The 18,359-nt window shown below is 43.7% G+C and overlaps 1 protein-coding gene across 1 annotated transcript; it reads left to right on the top strand.

Annotated features, from left to right (window-relative positions):
- The first annotated feature begins 148 nt into the window (after nt 1–148).
- mcm3ap (minichromosome maintenance complex component 3 associated protein) lies at nt 149–18,289 on the top strand. Its single transcript, XM_029459443.1, has 30 exons — nt 149–288; nt 467–2,101; nt 2,443–2,693; nt 3,109–3,190; nt 3,573–3,726; nt 4,471–4,664; nt 4,750–4,889; nt 5,202–5,399; nt 5,751–6,019; nt 6,222–6,384; nt 6,532–6,689; nt 7,081–7,304; nt 9,146–9,393; nt 10,018–10,118; nt 10,287–10,418; nt 11,143–11,256; nt 11,449–11,601; nt 11,809–12,006; nt 13,142–13,210; nt 13,296–13,430; nt 13,580–13,730; nt 14,075–14,339; nt 14,590–14,687; nt 15,516–15,906; nt 15,996–16,286; nt 16,400–16,529; nt 16,850–17,035; nt 17,361–17,505; nt 17,696–17,969; nt 18,136–18,289. The coding sequence occupies exons 2-29, from the start codon at nt 592–594 to the stop codon at nt 17,861–17,863; spliced, it is 6,318 nt and encodes a 2,105-aa protein (XP_029315303.1). The 5' UTR covers nt 149–288; nt 467–591; the 3' UTR covers nt 17,864–17,969; nt 18,136–18,289.
- Nucleotides 18,290–18,359: the final 70 nt, after the last annotated feature.

Genomic DNA, 18,359 nt, shown 5'->3' with positions numbered 1-18,359 from the left:
GGTAGTAGTATGGGCAATGTTAGTAGCATGTAGGTCCCGGAAACTGATTATGTAAGCTTCCTCTGGGCTGTGTAGATATGACCATACAGTTGAGAGAAATTAAACATTTTCTCTCGTTTAATTAATGAAAGTAGTCCCTCGATCATTCAATGAAACGGTCGCAACGTTGGCTGTAGCGGAAAGACAAGTTTGAGAGTCGGACCGGAACCGGATGTTAGAAAATAGTTTGGGTTTGAACCGAACTGAACCAACAAAAAAAATCAACATGGCAAAAACTAACTCAGATCGGTAAGATTTGTTTCGTATAAAACTTGCATACTTTAGTCGTACATCCTTAATTTATTCAGTCATTTTAACTACTTTAAGGGCAATGGAACAAACGTTGCTAAGCTAACTTAAACAGTTTGTGGTGTTAGCTTATGCTAGCGGCCGAATCATGTATTTGTGTTTCTTCCCGTCTTCATAGTGTTCTGTGGACTTGTACGCGATAGGGTGTCACACTGAAAAACGTGACGGACGAGAACTGCGTTACAAGTGTATGCCGCTTGAACAAGTAACCAGGGATACTAAACATCCGCTAATATTTGCGCCATGAATCCAGCCAATCCGTTTGGAAGTCCACAAGGTGGAGCTTTCCAGGCCCCAAGCAACACTTTGAAGACTGGATTGTTCAGTCAGTCATTTGGACAGCAAAACTCTAGCAATCAGCCCCAGCCTATGGGATTTTTTCAACCATCAGCTTTTGGACAGACTTCTGTCGTAAATCAGCCCTCACCTCAAGGAAACACCATCTTTGGACAGACCCCTGCTTTTGGACAGACGTCTACACAGCCCACCTCACTGCCTACAATTAGCCAGACTCCAGCATTTGGACAGCAATCATTAGAAATGAGTAGCTCTGGCTTTGGTGGTAGCACTGCACCACCTTTTGGACAGACTACTGCACCAAACCAGAGTTCAGTCTTTGGCCAGACACCTTCATTCGGGCAGCCATCTGCATTTGGGCAGGCTCCAGGATTTGCCCAGCAGGCCCCAGGATCGGTCAAACTGCCACCACCAGGGTTTGGCCAACAGCCCTCTGGGTTTGGAAACTCCCAAGTGGCTTCTGGCTCTACCACTACCATAGGGCAACCTCAGCCACAGGGTTTCGGACAGTCTGTGTTTGGACAGACGTCATCTTCAAGTGTCACCACCGGTGGATTTGGAACAGCTCCGAGCGTGGCCCAGAGCCAAGGCTTTGGATCATCCAAATACAGTTTCAAACCCATCTTTAGTGCCAGCCCTGAGCCCGCTAACCCTCAAAGTACTTCGATGTCCAGCTCACCTTTTGGCAGTAGTGTGTCCCAGACAACCTCCAGCACCATACATAGCAGCACCACCACCTCTGGCTTCTCTCTGTCGACCGGGGCCAATTCTGCGCAGCTGGGTTTCAGCTTCTCACAGCCAGCTGCAGCCCCCTCTATCTCTGCTCATAACAATCCTCTAACAACTGACAATAGCAACACACCTTCCAACACACTGCAGTTCACCTTTTCCCAACCAGCCGCCCCCTCAAGCTCCAGCACTAAGGCATCTGTTACCGAGCCTACCACTCCATCGTCTTTCAGCTTTTCAGCCAAAGCCCTCCAGCCCCAGGCAACACCCCTTTTTGGAGGAACCAATTTTGGTGAGCCCCCAGCTTATAGCGACACCAAAGCTAAAGCAGAGACAGAGGAAAAAGGCAGCAACCTCGAGGGCCTAAGAGACACAAATGTATTTGCACGACTTGGCAAAGGCACCAAGCGCAAGGAAGACCCAGCAGTCCCCAGTACTGACCAGGAGAATCCTACCACAGGAGAGGAGGATGAGGAAGTTCCAGCAGAAGCAGATTCACCAAGACATCCTTCAAAGAGACCCCTAATGAGGTCCCGCGGCCCACCAGTAGGCTTATTCGGGAGGGCGTTGAGTGGTCTTCGCAAAGATAGTACCAACCCAGTGAGGCGCGAGGCCACAAAGGAGACAGAGAGGGAAGAAGTCCAAGCTCAGGGTGACGACCTTCCTACGACACCACCTACAGCGCAACCACTGACCAGGGATGTGCTTGAAAAAGCTGAGGAGTCAGGCAAGATGTGATTGTGAATTTCTGAAACCTGTAAAAGTCAACTCTGCATGATTTATATATATTTTTAAACACAGTTAAATGTGCTTGCCTGAATAACTTGTCAAATTGACCAAATAGTTTCTTGTGTAGTCCACACTGTTAAAGTTGTGAAGCTAGTTGAGAGTCCTCCACATCTGTTAAGAATCTAATTTCTGATAATTAGACATTAGTACATATTTGGGATATTTATGAATTATACACAAACATAAGGCTTGTTATTTTTATTTGATAAACACGTTTATGGGGACCACATGACCACATTAGAATATACTCATCCTGTTGTCGTCATCAACCTACTCTAGACTCAGCAAAAGCCCCAGACTCGAACCTCAGCACAGTCACGACTCCTGTGAGACGTAGAGCACGCAGGGAGAGCTCAGAGAGCTTAAGCGGCATGTCTCCCACCGACTGCACCACCATCCAGTGCAGGAATTTAACACCAACCCTCAACAGGAAGGACGTGCTCGAGAAGCACTTTGGTCGTTTCGGAAGAGTCCGTAAGGTCTTCTGCCGCACTGGCAAGAACCTGGCCATAGTCCACTTTGATGATCATGTGAGTGAACTCTATGCTACTTACTATGGAAAGAAACTAGTTTCAAATTGGTAACAAATGTGTATTACATGATCTAAAATAGAAAAATAAGATGAACAAATGTGTACATCAATTTGTACGCAAGTTTTGGTAACATTTTGGTTTTTGGCTCATTACTCATAGTGTCGATTAGCTACCTGCTCTGTCTGTTTGTATGGCCAGAGTGGAGCTATAATTATTACTGCCAGATGTTTGGACTTCTTATTCCCTTTCTCTCTCCCATTTCCACTGAGCTCAGTTTAACTGAGATGATCCCAAAAGTTAGCGAGCTAACCCACTTGTCCTGCTTCGTGAGATAGGCCAAAAGTGATGATGTGCATTTTGTTTTTAAATCATAATATTATTTTGCTTTCTGTCACTGCCAACTGTCTTTCAGGCATCAGCAGCAAAGGCAAAGAAGAAAGGCAAACTGCTGCAGAGACAGGAACTCCTTCTCTTGTGGCAGAGAAAGAAGCAGAGTAAATACAATATATTACTGTATACGTTTAATTAATATAGACATCATTTCTAACACCCAGCAGACTGTATGAGAGGCCTACAAGCAAAAGTGACTGTAAGTTGGTTGTATACTGATGTAAAGAGTTCAGTACCGGGTTCACCCAGATCTTTTTTTCTGATTTTTTTTTGACGTTGCCATGTAGAATTTCAAAATATTTGGTAACATCTATTGTTTTAAAATAATGACATTAACATAACGCACATCCTGATAGCGGAACATTTGTGTTTAAAATGAGTCTGACATTTCATCCCAAGTGGCATGTAAAAAGTACCTTACCTTAAGCTGTGGGAAACCTGCTGTAACTCCTTGCAGTGAGTTACTATGTTGCTTTTGTGCATCAGGTCCAGGGGACAAAGAGAGCAGACCTGGAGCAGGAAGAGAGGAGGGAGAGGGAGAAAGTCCGGAGGACACCGGGTCCAAGGCGGCTTCCTCCCCACTCAGAAAACCTGCACTCAGAGGTCCTGCAGTCGGCAGCATCATGGCCTTCAGCCGCAGGTACACTCATTCACATACTTGCACATGTTTGACAGTGTTTGTCATTATTAGGGCTGTACCGAACACTGCAAAGCTTTATTCATAACGTTGACATTTTAATTCTAAATCGGCATTCGTATGCTGCACAGCTCCTGTTTTTAGTTTTTTGCACATCTCTATATTGGATTTATTTTGCTATTAGTAGAATTATATTCCAGTGGTGGCTGCGTAGGATTGTTTCAGACTTGTGTGATACAAACAGTTCCAATAACTCCAGAGCGGCGTAAACTCCAAAAGTTTAAATTTATTGAAAAAAGATAGATGTATCATTTCTAACATTCATGATACAAAATATTCTGCTTGATCCCATATTTGTTGGTGTTTAGCTTTTCAAAATATAAGATATTGTCTCTGCATGTTTGCCGCATGCATTGATTGACGAGTTATATATTAATTTAAAGATTTAACAAAACAAAAGGCATCGCTCATTAAATCTGAGGAATCTCTTAATTCAAATTGAGGATTTTGTTCAAGGATTTTATTTAATTCTTTGGGTGATGACGTCTTAAAATATGACAACAGACATTCACAGCTTCATTCAAAAACCTCAATAGAAGCTGTAAAAAAGATGTTAAAATGTTTGAATTATTACACTGTTTTAGAATGAACTCTCGCTCTAACAGGCCAGGACCTATGGACACACCAATATAATTGAAAAAGTTACTGTCATGCTGTGACTGACTTCCCTGTGTCTTCATGCGTCAGTTCTCCAGTGAAGAAGTCATCATTAGCCAAGTCTCTGCAGTTTGACACTGAACCCCAGAAAGAGAGCAGCACAGAGGCCCAGAGCTCAGAGCGTCCTGTCCCCTCCTCCCTCCTCCACCTCATTGGCCAGCTGGCTGGGACCGCTGAGGACAAGTTCCGCCTCCTGGAGCAGAGAGACAAGATCCTGCGTCAAGGTTAAGCCGCCTCTCACATCAACCAATTGACAAGTCTTAAAAACACAAGAGGCATTCTAACTGTGTGCACAATATGTCCACACAGGTCGACCCAAGAGGACGGACCTGGACCTGTCCAAGGTGTTTGTGGGGACGTGTCCTGACATGTGTCCAGAGAAGGAGAGGTACATGAGGGACACGCGGAAACAGCTGAGCGTGTTCGAGGTCTTCCCAGATACTGAGATGGTAATGCTTATGTTCCACATTCAGGCTTTTCTAAGCTGAGACAGTGCTGTGAGATGTTCATCATCATCTCCTTCAGTAAGGAATGCAAAGTAAAGAAGGACCAAAAAAAATGTCCCTTTTTTCAAATCAAGTTCCAACGTATTGGTGATTTAGGACAATCTGCATATTATCACATTGGTGAAATAAGATGACATAGAAGGTATGCCTGTTATCCAGGGGTATTGCATTTACAGATATATGACAAATTCTATTTCTGCAAGTGAGAGCACTGCAGACCAAAAATGAAGCTGTCACTTCCTGTCCCCGATCTAGGTGGATCACTCAGCAGCCATCAAGGAGTACAGCCGCTCATCAGCCGACCAGGAAGAGCCCCTGCCCCACGATTTGCGCCCCCTGCCTGTGCTCAGCATGACCATGGACTATCTGGTGACCCCGATCATGGACCAGGGCCATGACAACTACCGGGACTGGTATGACTTTGTGTGGAACAGGACCCGCGGCATCCGCAAGGTAAGAACCCGCTTCAGGTGGGCAAATGTCAGCTGTAATCACGCAGATGTAAAACCAAAACATGATATGGTTGTCTTCAAGTACCTTGTCAGTCGATAAATGAATGCATGTGGATAGTAAAAAAAAACAACAACAAAAAACTGCCCTGCTGACCTTTATACCCAGTTTAATAAAACCTCAATCAGGTCACCTTAAAAAATGTGAACAATCGTTTACATTTTATCCCCGAAGTCACTGATTCATCGCACTTCTTCTATTTGTTTTGTTCTTCACTATCACATTAGGGGCGGACTTAACAAGTTCTGACAAATGTTTTGGTAGACTGATTTTATTCCTCTATCTTCCCCACAGGACATCATCCAGCAGCACCTGTGCTGCCCACACACAGTGTCGCTGATTGAGAAGTGCACACGCTTCCACGTGCACTGTGCTCACCACCTCTGCGAGGAGCATATGTCAGCTTTTGATGCCAAAATTAACAACGAGAACATGACAAAGTGCCTCCAGAGTCTCAAAGAAATGTACCAGGACCTGAACACGCGCCACATCTACTGCCCCCTGGAGGCAGAGTTTCGCCAGTACAGTGTGCTGGTGAAACTCAACGACGGTGACATCCTACGGTCAGTCCATTGAAACACTAATGATTAAACAGTGTTGGTGTAATGGCATTGAATTATGTGTCAAACACATGTTTTTTATTCCTGACTTTTGAAAGAAATGAATACATTTAAAATGATCTTACACATCGTTAGCTGTGACTTCACGTTTGTTTGCATTCACTGCATTTTGTATAATACGTCTTCACTCTTCATGTGCACACAGTGAAGTGCAACAGTTCCGTGACGAGGTGCGCAATTCCGCTGAGGTGAAGTTTGCCGTGCATGCATTTACTGCAGTCAACAGCAACAACTTTGTGCGCTTCTTCAAGCTGGTGAAAGGAGCCTCGTACCTGGCCAGCTGCCTCCTGCACAGATACTTCAATCAGGTCAGAAAGTCTTTCCTGCATCAGTGAATGAGACTGAGACACCTTGCACTAAAGGGTGGATGTGTTCTTTGACTTTGGTATATAAGAAAATACATGGTCAGCATACAGACTCCAGACAGAAGTGTGTGTGTGTGTGTGTGTGTGTAGGTCAGAGCTAAGGCCTTGAAGACCATGAACACAGCCCACACTGTGGGTCCACGATCAACAGCGTTTCCAGTTGAGGACTTTGTTCGGATGTTGATGTTCCGCAACACCGAAGAGGCAACTGACTTCATCCAGGAGTACGGCCTCAATGTGAACGATGGGTGAGTTTCTACTGGGGGTCTGATAGAAGTTTGAGTGGCTACATTTCATACTTTAAGGTTTATGAGGTACTTATCCATAGCCAGTGTGTTAGCTACAGCAGATGACTGCCGGCACACCACCAGTTTGGAGACTATGGATAAGTACCTCAACAATATGAACTATCCCTTAAAGTAGTTATGAGCAAACATGTCTTCATAGAAGGGTACATGATGGTGCTAGTGGCACTCTCTGCTTGTATCAAGGAGATTATTAATATTGTTGTTATATCCTGTTAACAAAAACATAACCTGTTTGAATGTTTCAATCTACTGTAAACCCTATCCACCAGATATTATAGCTTCTGTCCAATGAAAATGTATATTCATTATATTTAATGAATATTGTTCACAGTGTGGTAGAGCTGAGTCGGATAGCCTATCAGGAGCCAGAGCTGACTCTGTCCCAGAAGAAGTCAGAGGTCATCCTCGCAAAGAAAATGATGTTGATTGGAGAGGTGGTGAACGGAGGCCCCCTCCCCAACCCTCTCCAGCACACCCCTGTCTGCAGCTTTGACTCCCAGAACAAATACAGAGGAGAAGGCCCTCTGGCTGAGCCCACTTCAAGCCAGTCCAAAGGTATTTACTCCTTTTGCCTGTTCTTAATCCCTGGCAAATTTCTCCATGTACAGTACTTGTATTTGCTAAGCCAGTGGTCTTCACTATTTTTTACATGAGAGCCACATTGAGAGGACAAAGTCAATAGGAGAGCCACTTTTACCACAAAGTATGAAAAGCTACATCCAGTCATAAAAAGCACGTCTGCTTATTAATCTGTCATCTCACCCAGAACATACAATATGCAATGCAGCCAACCAATGCATTCAATAAAAGCAGGATTATCTTAATACTGGGATGATGTCGTCAAACTCTGCAAACAATATTTCTGCTGAAGCCAAAAAGCAGTGTTTCACAATCTGAGTCTGAGAAGGTTTTTTTACCCGAGCCAAAATCCATGCGATCTCAAAAGATGCCTCAGATAATCGTTCAGCTGTATTAGTTGTCCTGTTTATGAGCCTTTGTTGTAGAGAAAGAGAAGAAGAAAGCTGCTCTATTTTATTTATTTTCTTACTAATTTATCTTCCAGGTGCGTAAATTTCGTTGAATTTTGGATGCGTCGTTTGGAAATGCGGCTCCAAATGACTTCTCTTAAAACCAGAGCGGGTCTGTTTGCACATTAAGCACAAAGGGTTCGACTCGTGGAGGACACATAAAAATTCCTCTGTCCACTTGTCTTGAATTTTCCTTTGCTCGTCTTGTGTGGCTCCTACCTTTCTTTTTCTTTTTTAACGGGAGCAGCTGTTGTCTGTCCACAAACCACATCTCCAGCATCTTCCTCTCCGCTGTTGATGCTCCAAAGACAAATCTTAATTTCCCTCGTTTGTCACGCTTTGTTTCTGTCCACCGGGTGTGAAACTTTTTAATAAGAAATCGATCCATTTTACATCTGTAGAAAGACGTGCTAACTAGCATGTCATGGTGAAGCGAGTCGACCGGAGCCAAGCTAACGCGAGTATGAAGTGCCAGGTTGGTCGTAGTATCCTCCAATTTAAATGTTCAAATTTAGCGATATAAATTATATTTTAGCAAATGTCCATATTCGTAAGCATTCTTATGTTAATATATTTTTAATAACCTTAAGTTTATTTATTTCTATACTAGCCCACCACGTATCTACCCGTCCAAGAACACATTCACCATTGTAGCGCTGATAGACCGCCAAAACTGGCAACTCCGCAGTGAGTCAGTGTTCCGCCGAGCAAGTTTAAATATCTTGTTTCTGGTCTATGTTTGCATCTTTTAGCAATTATTATGATCAATTATTTGTAGTCTAATAGAGCAGACACTGTGTTTTTAATGGGTTGTATATAATAGCCCTGCTTGTTTTTATGAAATATCTGTATTGACTCCATAATCATATCTATCACCTCTTTATTTAGCCCACTGCCACGCGAGCCACCAATTAAAGCTTGGCGAGCCGCAGGAAGCTCGCGAGCCGCGCAATGAGTAACACTGTGCTAAGGAGAGCGAGAGAGGAAGTGTCTCGTGCAAACTCACCTGAACAGCAATTATTTGTATGCAGAGCTGGAAAATATTTTTTTGTTATTTCCAGGTCTTGAAATTACTTACCTGAACTATGTCGCATTATAGAGCTACTGGAATACATTTTTATGATAATAACACTTAACTTCTACAGTGTGTGTGTGTTTGTTTATATATATATGTGTGTGTGTGTTTATATATATATATATATATATATATATATATATATATATATATATATATATATATATATATATATATATATATATATATATATATATATAAAAATTCAAAGAAATTAGTATATAATCACATCTATGAAATTGTAAAGAGTCAGTCTCATTAATAACAGCTGAAATGTTTCTTAATTGTCTCAGCTATTGCAGCCAAGGTGGAGGTTAAGGCACCGCCCAGCGTTGAGTTGCTTACGCAGGTGGTTCCAGACCTGCCCGCTGTGTTTGGATTCCCTCCAGTTGTCTCAGGTGAGACAGGACCGCCTAGTGAGGCGTTCCCCGGCTCGGCCCACCCAGCAGACGCCCAGCAGCTGTTCCAGCCCATACCTCAACCGCAGCCTGTCAAACCGCCGTCACCTCCACCCAAACCTCAGCCGATGTACAGCAATGAGGTGAGCGCCATCTCCCGTCTCTTTCTCAGTCCACATTCGATGTCCCGCTTCGGACACCGAATTCTCACTGAATTGCCTTCTCTTTAGTTATAATAAGTTTCCCAGCATTTTTGCAGTACAGGATTATTTTGTAATAACAATACAGTTACAGTAAGACGGAGTATTATGGCCATTGTAGGTATAAATAAATAAAAGTAAAAACACTGCCTGGGGGACTAGGGTAATATTCCGAGATTAAAGTCGCAAATCTATGGCAGAAAAAAACTGATATTCTCAGAGATGACTTGTGAAAAAAACTCACAAATCCAAGCAAAAACAAACCTAAATACTTCTGACATCATAAAGTCATACATCTGCGAAAAGGAACCCCATGGCTTCACACCACAGACCCCGCTGCTTTCAGTGTTTTATGCCTGCAGTGGATGATCTGATAAAATTGTACTTTGCGATTTGGATTTAGCAAAAAGGAAATACCTGTGATTGGTAGAAGTTGTGATGGACGTTCTATAACTATTCTCTTACAGCTCATAGACTACACGATTAATGGAGAAGTCTGAGCTGGTTGTCCCTCAGCTTTCAGTGTGTGCATGACAGTAAGTGTGCTGTTTGTGTTCCCTCCTGCAGGACATCATGGCTGAACTCCTCTGTGTGATTGAAGAGGTGGTTGGAGCAGCAGTGAGGGAGGTGGCAGTTGATGGTGGCAGCTACGCCATAACAGCTCTTTCGTAAGTTCAAGTGATTTATCTATCCAACTTTTCTTGTGCATGATTTAAATCACTTCTTTACACTCATCCTTTGTTAATTGATTACAGTGTGTAGATATGACCCCCCCCCCCCACTAGATGCTCTTTTATTAAGATGACTAAATGTCCTATTGCCTTTTGGCTCTACAGGGAGAGCGGTGTGCAGGTGGAGTCTCTGGTGAGCGAGGTGTTGGGACAGATGCTGCAGGAGATGTCCTCCACCGAGCTCAAGCTGGAGCAGGAACATGTCGCTGAAGAGAAACGCAAGCTTGAAGAAGTCAGGTGGGTGTCCTGACAGCCTGACGATCACCTGTTGATTATAGCACACTGGGGGCACTTAAGAAAGAGGACCGCATTTTTCACCCTGACCCAAAACATGGGAAATGCACAGTTTCCTGTTTCTTATACCTAGTTTATATACGTATATATTTTAGATAGAGGTTACAAAAGTTGTATTCATTTATTAATTCAAGCAGACATGCTTTTAAATTCCTAACAAAGCATTCCACTGGAGGGCTCCACAATCATTTTATTTTCCACAAAAAACAGTTGCCCCTGCAAAAATATTTAATTTCCCATTATCATATCATGTTGTCAGATATAATCTCAACATAATCTGGTGTTTCCTCCACTCAATCACTCGTGTGAACCAAAAAATATTTAAATGCTTGAAATGAAACAATCCCAGGGTCATATTTGTTTTGTTGTCTCCTGCTGATTCATACCAGACGCGCAGCCGCCCGGAGCTAGCTAAGCATTCAATAATCATGATCAAAAAACACAATTACAGTTAATATATGCTGGAAAAATAAAAAAGGTGACGATATACATTGAATGCTGTGGGTATAAGGAATTCTGTACATTTAACCTTTTACAATTCCATTTATGGTAATAGTTGAGGTGTGATGATAAAGGCTCAAAGAGGTTTTGGTTTGTATCAACACTGTTCTAAAAGTAGCTTTCCACAGCTCAACCCCATTTACTTGTTCCATGTGTGTGGTGGCAGGAGGAGGCAGGAGCAAGAGGCCTTCCTGGTGCAGTTCAGCTTCTCGCTCTGCTCAGAGCTGATCTACGAAGTTTTAGACGAGACCATCGAGGAGACGGCCACCTCTGAGATCCAGTAAGGCTTTAACACCCAACTCTAATGTGGTCTGATGTGAAGTTGCATGATTAACACGACTACTTAAAACCATAGTACGGTGCTACATTTAAAGAGGAACATCATAAAGTTTAACGTCTCCCCGTGGAACACTTATTTTTACAGATGAGTTTCACTTGGTTTAAATTGACACGCTTTTTTTTTTTTCTTCAGACGAGCAAAGAATGAGAAAGCAAACCGCGTCGCTAAATGCACGGAGCAGGTGTGTACCAGTCTACTTGAGGAGACTTTAGATGCAGACATCGCTCTGTTGGTTGAAGACATCTTTGAGATTGAGTTGCAACGCATCCACAAGTACATCAAAAGGTAAGAAACAGAAATATTCAGACCGCCATGTAACACTGAACACTGAACACGGCCATGAAATCCAAGAATTTCTACGCACAAAATCACTTATTTGATAACAGGCCAACATCAATCTTATTTCCCAGTATAACATTCCAGCTCTGGCTGAATGTCGGTAAGATATCCTTTTTTACGTTTCTTCTTTTCCCCTCTCATCCGTGCCACCAGGTGGCGCGATGTGGTCGCGGTACGTCGGCAGCTGAAAAGACAGATGAGAGGTTTCCCTGCAGCTCCTTGCTGCGTGGACCCTCGTTACAAACTGAAGGCTCTGGCTCCCAGCGCCCCCGCACAGCCCTCCATAGCAGATCTGGCCCGAGGTGTGGTCAACCTGGGAAACGCCGGCACACTGGCCCTCTCCAGCACCAGGTATGTTCATCTCCAAGTCTGAACCCTTATGCATCACAAGGGACATGTTCTGAGTATGAGTTCAACCGCAGCTCCTATTCTAAGTCTATAACAGAAACCCTCTAAAGTATGTAAAGCTGCCTTTACATGATGGAAATGTTCTCTGCTCTCACCGTGAGGTGAAGACGGTTAGTTTTAGTTTTGTTTCTATGGTTACCTCCCCTGCTTGCCTGTGCAGCTTCATACAGCTGCTCTCATTGGTTGCTCTTTGAAAGGTCAGCGACAATCGAGGTCAAAGTTAAAAATAATTTGAACTTTGAACTCAGTGCCCACACCAAGGTCAGGCGGCACCGCTCTCTCCACAGGAAAACACTGCACAGCCGGCGCAGAGCGGTTTTTACTGCTGATCATGTGAAAGCAGCTTTAAGGACACGAACGTCCTCATTGAAACCCATTAATAGCAAAATGTCTGATCCCACAGCCATTACAGCAGAACAGCATGCGTTATATGATGTCAGGCTTTCAATCTAGAATCCATAAAAAACATAAGAACTGGCAATGTGAGGGTTTAAACATATGGTATTAACATGTGGTTGTTATGATCAGGACTAAAGTTGGTTAAAAATGTTAACTTTGTGAAATAGAAAAATAATATTAATACATAGTATTTTTAGAGCACTTTTAGGAAGGAGATAAAATCTCCAAATCTGATATCAAAATCCAGACTGAAAATCTGTGTGTGTGTGTGTGTGTGTTTTATAACAATAGTGGCATTATGTTAACAAACTGACATTTAAATAGTTTAAATTCTTAGTATATTTAGTAGTTATGATCAGGGCACAAGTTAGTTAAAAGCTTTAACTTAAATAATATTAATATATGATTTGTATGGCAGTTTTCGACATGGACATTATTGTTTTCTAAGTGCATCAGAGCAACTTTTTGAAAGTGAAACTCATAGTTAAGAATGCACATGAGGATTGAATATGCTACATCGGCGTATTTGTCACTGTATTGCTATATAAGCACACACAGCACATGATGTCTGGTTGTTCGGGTAGATCTTTGCAGAATGGCTGAATCACTTTGTAAGACTTGAAATAAATGTCACTTCACTGCTCCATTAAGTATGACACATGTTTTGTGTTTTGATAAGGTTGTTGAAAATGAGACAAGAAGCGACCCACCAGATGAGAGTCCACTTCTACTATCAGCAGCTGCTCTAGTAAGTCATGAGCGTGTTTATTAGCGTGTTATTGTGTGGTTCATGTCACAAAGCAGCATTTTGACCTCTGCTTGGTGTTTCTCAGTGAGTCCGTGTGGGCGCCACTCGACCTGCCAGCACTGCTGACAGAAAATATCCCCAACCCACCGGACCGAATCTTCTGGAAAGCGGTTCTCCTCTTGCCGAGCGACCACGAGAGTGTAGCCAGCCCGGCAGACAGGTAAGCAGCCGCACGCAAAGAGGACAAAAGTTCACCAACAGTAACAGCAGTTATGACAGACGGATGTTTGATTACCTTTTTTAAGATTGAATAACTTTTCTTCCAGTGTTCACTGAACCATTCATTGACTCTTTGTCTGTTGTCTTCAGGATCCTGTCGGACTGGCTGGAGGTGAAGCTCGGTGGCAAGGAGTCAGAGGGGAGGGAGGAGCAGCCAGACGGCACACTGCAGACCCTCTGTGTCATCAACACACTCCAGGATAAAGGACAACGCAGCCACAAAGTCCACATCAGCATCAAGGTAAAAGAGAAGAAGAAAAAAACCAGATATATTGTGCAGCCATAACCCAAGGTTACAATATACAGTGCATATACTGTAAGCTCTCGTTTAATGTGCAGTGGCAGTACAGGTCACCATTAGATGTTGTTGAATGATCACAGGTGGGTTTAAAAGACAGAAATCTGGGCACTGAAAGATTTGCTGATGAATACAAACACGATATAATGAGACTTGTACCCACGTTGGTATTGAAAAAGTAGTTTGTACTATATCTGTTGTTTAGGTAGATGGAAATATTATGAGACGGGCCTTGGTGCTTTGTATCATGAAGTTTTCTTACCGGTCTTCTCCGTGGTGTCTCCCAGGCGTCCCGAGGCCCTCTGTCTGAAGACGGCCTGTCCAAGGCGGAGGAGTGCTGTGAGCTCCAGGGGACAGGAGGTCTGATGGTGTTGCTCCCCGCCATGCCCATCGTGGAGCCGGGGCAGGACGAGCATGATGTACCTCTGCTGTCTGCCCTGCTTCAGCTCAAACAGCTACAGCAAGCCAGCAGCTGGCACTGCCCGCTGCCTCTGGCCATTCTGGTGCCAGGGCCTGAGTGTGGCACTGGGGAGGCACAGGACCTTGAAGAAGGTAATTAATAACAGTAATAATGACAAATAGCTTTCTAGTTGGTATACTCCAAGATTAACCCTTGCCATAAAATAATATATAAATATTATTTTGCACTTGCACTGAGTTAAATCTGTTAACCAAATAATACATAAGAGTTCAAGTAATGGTCACAAAAAACACCATTGCCGAAGTGCAGGTGATTTGTTATGATATGTATCAGTGATGGAACTGTAGCTGAATGAAACCCTGATCTGTTCCTGTCCCTCAGCCCTGATGCTGCACACGCTGGTCCAGGAAGGTGTGATATCAGAGTACACGTTCTTCTTCATACCTGAGACCACAAGTGACCTGCAGGGATCCAAACAGGTATTACACAAACACCACATCATAAACTAACAACACAGAAAAACATCTTTCTTTTATTTAGAACTTTTTTTGTCTTTTATGTTGAATGTCCTTCACTTTCTCGAGCAGGACTGTTGAGATTTGATAGAAGCAGAATTACCTGAAGCTGCACTCGGCTTTATGGAGCTTTATAGTGAGGCGGTTTTCAACAGAAAATCTCTAAACACCACCTGAACACCACCTGAACACCACCTGCTCAGCACCAAGCGAGCTGGCTGTAGAACATAGTGGAGCATTTAGCAGCTAAAGAGCAGATATCTTTCCTGGTGGAGACCATAACAGAGCTAAAGAGTGAATATAAAATATGCTCTGCATCTCCTGAATGTGTTTAACAGGTTCGCCATATCAACTTAAAAGGTTCCCAACTTGTTTCCACCCCCCCCAAGTGGCAAACAAATCAGTAATTAAATATATTTTTTTTAAAGCTTACATTAATTATAATTTCTGTGAAAAGATTTCAGCAACAGCATGCTTTGTGACACCGTGAGAGATCTGGAGAGGGGGAATCTGAGGGGGGGCGAGATGAGTTTGTCTGTTCTCTAATGTGACTTCTATAAACGTTGCTCTTGTGAAATGTTCTATAGGTTTGGCCCGTGTGGTCTCTTCTGAGAAGTTTCATGGGGAACATTACTTTTTAGTGCTCTCTGCTCATATTATATGATACAACCTGGGAAGAGGTTTTGCAGTTTGACCCTCCTTCATTGTGGGGGCTCAGAATCACTGATATAGATGGTTTCTTCTAACGCTTCTCCAACTTCTCTCCCGTCTGTCCTGTGTGTGTGTGATTAGCTAATCCAGGCTATACGTTGGCTGCTGGCCCGTGCTCCACCCCCCTCCCCGCTCTCTTGTCAGACCCTGGTGCAGTTCGTAGAGGCCAGTTTGAGTCGTGAGTTCAGTCCCAGAGTTTACGCCCACCGCCAGGAGCGTGGCGCAGCGTGTCTTCCCTTCCAGGACCCGGCGCCTGTTATCCAGCTGTACAACGCCGTCCTGGCTCACATTGCTGACCAAGTGTCGTCCCAGGATCTCAGTAGACTCTCGTGGCCGCCAGGCGAGTTCTGCCTGCCTGATTCCAGTGACTTTGTCCCTCATCTGGGCTGGAACACTGCTGAGCACCTGGCCTGGTTACGCAAAGCAGTCCTCAGCCTGCAGCTGCCACAGTGGAAGCAGATCTCTGCCACAGGTCAGTGACTAAAAGTGAAGACACTAATAATCCATGTATTATACTTTCCTCCTCCCTCCTCACTGTACTATCCTTCCTTCTCTCTCCAGACTCGTGGTCTGAGCTCTGCTCCTCCATCTTCCACTACTCTGCTCAGATCCCAGTCTCACGACGCAGTCAGCCTCTCCTAATGTCACGGCTGGAAAACCTCCTGGAAAGGGTCAGGCTCAAGGGTCTCCATACCCGAACCCCCGGATCCAGGTTAACCATGGGCAGCTTTAGCGAGGGAGAAGAGAATGTGTGTCCAGCCTTCAGTCAGATTCCTTGGGACGACTTGCTGGTGATCTGCATAGACCACAAGCTGAAAGACTGGCACATCCCCGGACCGCCCGTCTGTGAAGGTGAGGACATTCTTAGGGAACGTTATTTAACTGTGATTTAGAATATATTCACATGTGAAACGACTGTTAATGTATGACTGGCATTACATTATGTCTTTGTTTTGTTGTTTAAGATGCTGTGACGGATGATGGGGAGATCCTGGTTTACCTCCCCGCAGAGTCGCTGAAGGGTTTCAAGCCTCCTGAGGAATGGACCCAGGTCATCAGACAAACCCACAGAGAGAAGCAGCAAGAGAGGGAAGGGTAAGAAGGTCTAAAACCTCCTTTAAAAAGTGCCATCAGTCTTTTAGATGTTAACCTTAAAGGGACAGTTCACCCCGAAATCAGAAATGCATATTTACACCTGCCAACCGTGTCACCGTGCAGAGGGAAGCGTGCGTCTCCTCGTTCTCACTCGTTGGTGGGTAGTTCAGTAGAAATAAGTGTGATTACTGAAGGGGCTCATAGTTTTCAAAGCACATATAAGAAAGTACAAGTGATATTGTCACGACCTCGCAGCTACTCAATCACAGTACCGGTACTTCTCTTTTCAATTCCTCTCCTCCCTCCTCTTCCCTCATCAGGGCAGGTGCAGCTGCTAGTGCCACGCCCAGCAGTCTGTCCCTCAGACAGAGGTTGTTCCACAGTCTGGTGGATCCTCTCAAGGGCACGACAGCCCCGCTGGACATCACGCACATTCCCACAGCACCAGAGCTACTGGCCCACAAAGTCCTCCAGAGCTTAAAGAAGGAGAAGGCTGAAAGCAAAAGGTACAGCTACAGTGCTGCTGTAAATGGGGTTTCAATGTTTCTATAATTCGTGTTTATAGCATTCGCTTTTTTGAAAGTCGAGAATATACCTCATCAATAAACAATGAAAAGGTCTTTGGTTCAATGACGTAGTTTAGATATAGCTCTCTGTCAATGTTTCCTTTATATAGGAATTCTAAGCACATTTTCTTACGTGTGACATTGGTAATGTGGCGTTGATGAATTTGTTATGGTATTCAACCACACAAAGAGAGTTCTTGAGACTCCCTCCATTGCAATATCCTTTGCCAAAATAATCTACAATATATGTGTTTCATGTGTACAGGAGCATGGAGCAGCTTCAGCAATGGCTGGATGGCGACCCATTGGAGCATTTGTCCACACCGCTTTTCATTCCATCCTCCACTCTGTTGTGCACAACCATGACGCAGGCGCCCACAGCCAAGCCTCGAGGAGCCACTCTCACACAGGTACGACATGTCCCCTCACCTCACGCAGTGATCTTGGGATAAGTTATGTCCTTTTATTAAACAGTCATTCTGGGTGATAGAAATAGTGTATGTGTCTTATATGTGGCTGCAGGCTGCAACAATTTTTTTTAAGAAATGACGCAATCATGATTTTCAATAATCATGCCTGTTCCTTGTTTTGACTTTCCAGGAGCCAGATCCTGATGATCTGTCGGACAAAGCAGCCCGGTCTAAAACCACGCCTGTATCTATGGCATGGCGAATTAAGGAACTCGAACGACAGATTTTGGCGAGCCATGAGGAAGAACTGGCTTGCAGACTGAAACTCAGTGGTCTGCTGAGCATTGTTGATGACTGATGAACTGTTGAAGGAAAGAACAATTGACTCTACAGCTATGCAGATATTTGAAAAATTAAGATAAATTAAACTTCTCCATGCAGTGGCCATCTGTGGCATACTGAGTTCACTTTGTTCTTTTAGTCTGTTGAGGTCAGGTTCACTGACAACAACAGTGTGTGTATTTGTTGTCTGTCCAGGTTTGTATAAGGGTAAAAGAAAATCAAGATTTTTAGTTATGGTGATTTTTTGCACAAACCTGATGAGATGCTTCTTCTCAAAGTGTGCTAACATCTCTGGAAAGTCTGTGTCACACCTTTTAAGTATTGTTATTGTATTTGTAAAACCAGCTATCCATAGAATGGCTTGTTTGAACCAATTTTTGTATTGTTGAGTTATGAAATCATGTAACAGCTGAATTAAAGTGTCATTTTCAAGTAAACTTCCGATTTAGCCCAGTTGTCATTCAGTAGTTTAAAGGTTCAAGCATTGGATCATCTCCATCAATGTGTGAGCA

This window comes from Cottoperca gobio, chromosome 21 (genome assembly GCF_900634415.1).
Source record: "Cottoperca gobio chromosome 21, fCotGob3.1, whole genome shotgun sequence".
NCBI classification, from domain to species: Eukaryota; Metazoa; Chordata; class Actinopteri; order Perciformes; family Bovichtidae; genus Cottoperca; species Cottoperca gobio.
This window is presented reverse-complemented; position numbering and strand designations above follow the sequence as displayed.

Bases quoted from the DNA above. Each gene is read 5' to 3' on its own strand.
- mcm3ap (XM_029459443.1), top strand. From the start codon at position 592: ATGAATCCAGCCAATCCGTTTGGAAGTCCACAAGGTGGAGCTTTCCAG. The intron at 12,007-13,141 runs GTATGTTCATCT...TGTTTTGATAAG, and splicing joins CTGGCCCTCTCCAGCACCAG to GTTGTTGAAAATGAGACAAG. The intron at 16,287-16,399 runs GTGAGGACATTC...TTGTTGTTTAAG, and splicing joins CGGACCGCCCGTCTGTGAAG to ATGCTGTGACGGATGATGGG.